The 2,614-nt window shown below is 38.8% G+C and overlaps 1 protein-coding gene across 4 annotated transcripts in view; it reads right to left on the bottom strand.

The window, feature by feature from the left end:
* Positions 1 to 833: 833 nt before the first annotated feature.
* The window catches only part of LOC138004381 (histamine H2 receptor-like), a 16,038-nt gene continuing 14,257 nt past the window's right edge, over positions 834 to 2,614 (bottom strand). For all 4 annotated transcript variants that reach the window (XM_068850880.1, XM_068850879.1, XM_068850881.1 and 1 more), the window contains one exon: positions 834 to 2,614. This exon is cut by the window's right edge and continues 693 nt beyond it. In XM_068850880.1, the coding sequence (XP_068706981.1) occupies positions 2,341 to 2,614 (274 nt within the window). In that variant the 3' untranslated portion in view covers positions 834 to 2,340.

Genomic DNA, 2,614 nt, shown 5'->3' with positions numbered 1-2,614 from the left:
GCAATAACCTACATATCAGCTGTGGGAGGGAAATAAGTGTTGTGACGTGTTGAGTCACTCACGCGGAAAACTGACTGAGTCCGCGCGTTTTGGTATAGATCTTTCCACGATAATTTGATTAGATCTGCTCAGGAGGTACTATGTTACTGTAAAAAGGTTTTTTAGCTAACAACTGAAAAAAGAGAATATTTTCCCTCCGGAAATACGAGAAATAATATAAAAAGACCTGCTCAGAACAAAAATTTCTTGGAAATGAAGTATTTCGACGTTTAATCCCAACGTGTTTATCACTCGTGGAATTTATTAGTCAAGAGACCACTAGACCATGTTCAGGCTATCTCTCTCTTGCTCTCCAAACTCGCCGCGTACATCCTAACGTTGCGTGTATCATTGTAGGTAATAAATCAGCAAAAAGGCAATGTGTGGTAGTATTGACAATTTCACGCCATGAAACAGAAAAACAGTTTTTTACAGCAATGTATTTTTATTTATCTTATAATATACGACATTAAACGTAATCAAAGATGTAATTTAGTACTTCGTATGCTTCTAAACATCTAACACGTTTTCATAATGTACATAAAAACAAGTATCATAGCATAATTCAACCAAGGGCACTTTACCCTTCGGAAGGAAGGGAAAAGGATCTCGAGTCGGTGAGTAGATTCTGCCATTCGTCCCAGTAATGTGATCTATGCGTAAAATGCAGTTTGCCAGCTTTGGGAAAAGTTCTTTGTTTTTCTTGTGAACCTTTCCAGTCCGTCTCATCTTCGAAGGGAGGAGCGCCCTGGGGAAGAATTTTGACTGTGCGCCAGGCCCAAAGTTTGAAAAAGTGGTGGGAATTTCGTCGATCGTGTAAACAAAAAAAGGCTACGAACTTTGTTTGCTTTCCCAATATTCCCGGTAAGCAGCAACATTTTAACGTCACTAATGAAAAGCTGGTGTATTGTTTTTCGTAGGGAATCAACTTTTTTGGGACAAAATTAACCTAAAGACGGTTTCAGAACCCTTTATTTTACCGCGATATACAAGAAATTTCGTTGCAAAGACACATATCCACAAACACTCTTTACATATTGCATCCATATAAGCAACCCACTGAATATATAAGCAAGAGAGCCTCTCACCAGGCAGGGGAGGACTTGTTTTCTTAACAGTGAAATGCCGAAAAAATTTCATGCTTGCTCAAGTATAAATAAATCAACCGAGTGATAGCCTCGCGTGCCTTTCTAGAGTCCGTCGCTCTTTCCAACCATGGTGAACCATTGCAGCTTGCATTAGTACCTGAGCCCGCAAGCAGGGCCAGAAATGCGCAGAAAAGCTGCGCAGTACGTTTTTCCACTCTGAATTTCCTAACCGGAGACTCCCAGCTCGTAACAGGCCTCCTCATTTTGTAAACGTCTTATTCAATTCCTGCTCAATAAAGGACTTCTCAAATTAACAACGTTGTCGATTACGAGATGCTCTGTCATCAAGCGGTCTTATTGATTTATTCAGTCAAATCATGGAAAAACGCTTTGCTCCGATATTAACCGTTAAAATTGTTGAATGCAGGAAATAGTGGGCATAATCGCCCTCAAAATAGTATAGCATGACCAGGGCCTTGGCCAGAGAAACGTTATGACCAAGGCAATGGTACTTCTTTGTTTGTTTGTTTATTTATTTGCTAGCACTGATTGACTTTCCCCCTTCCTTTTTAGCTGAAAGTCAGCTAAAAACAAGAAACAAAAAAGAGGGCCCGTTATTTTTCGGGAGCCTGAACTGACTACCTTTTCGTCTTGCTTCGGTGCATCAACGATACTTCAAATCAACAACAGATATAAATGATACACGTAAAGTACAAACTCTCTGAAGAAACCACCTGACAGCCTACAGACACCTAGCCGGGCGTCTAATCACACAGAAATTCATGAAAAGTAACTAACTAGAAACATTATTCACGAGTTTTGACAATTTTGGAAATTACACCAACAGCATTATTTTGTAATGGTTTCTCTCTCTCGGTACCCCCCTTCCCAGCTCGTACGCTTATAAACAAAGCCAACTAGAAAATGCCATGACGCTTCATAATGTATTATGACTGAGGCAAGTGCCTCTGGTGACTAAAAACACGAATAACAGCTATACAGTAAATTAATTATGATAATAAGCACCTGTTGTCTTGTTAACTTTCCTGAATCCTATATTCATCCATCTATTTAAGGTCAAACTTTCTTACGAAGATAATAATTTCATTTCCTTGTTACAATTTATGCACATTAACTCAAAACTGTTGTTAATATCATGAAATTTCAAAATAGCAAAGCCAAGTAGAAAAATGCAATGGCGCTTCATAATGTTTTACAAGACACGAAGAGGTAAATCTACAACTCGCCTTTCACGGTTACGAAGAGTAGGTTTGCGAAAGAGTGCAGATAAAGTAGATCTGTATTCTGGCATGCGGATAGCGTATAATATAGGATTGACAAGAGAGTTTGCACAAAGTAAAATAAAAATTGCATAATAAAGAAGTCCACCCACTGGAAAGGCAATTTTAAATTTACCGCTATAAAGGAGAATACTGAAAAAAAATGCTGGCAGGAACACCAAAAGAGATGCAACAGTCACAATCAAC

This window comes from Montipora foliosa, chromosome 5 (genome assembly GCF_036669935.1).
Source record: "Montipora foliosa isolate CH-2021 chromosome 5, ASM3666993v2, whole genome shotgun sequence".
Lineage (NCBI taxonomy): Eukaryota > Metazoa > Cnidaria > Anthozoa > Scleractinia > Acroporidae > Montipora > Montipora foliosa.
This window is presented reverse-complemented; position numbering and strand designations above follow the sequence as displayed.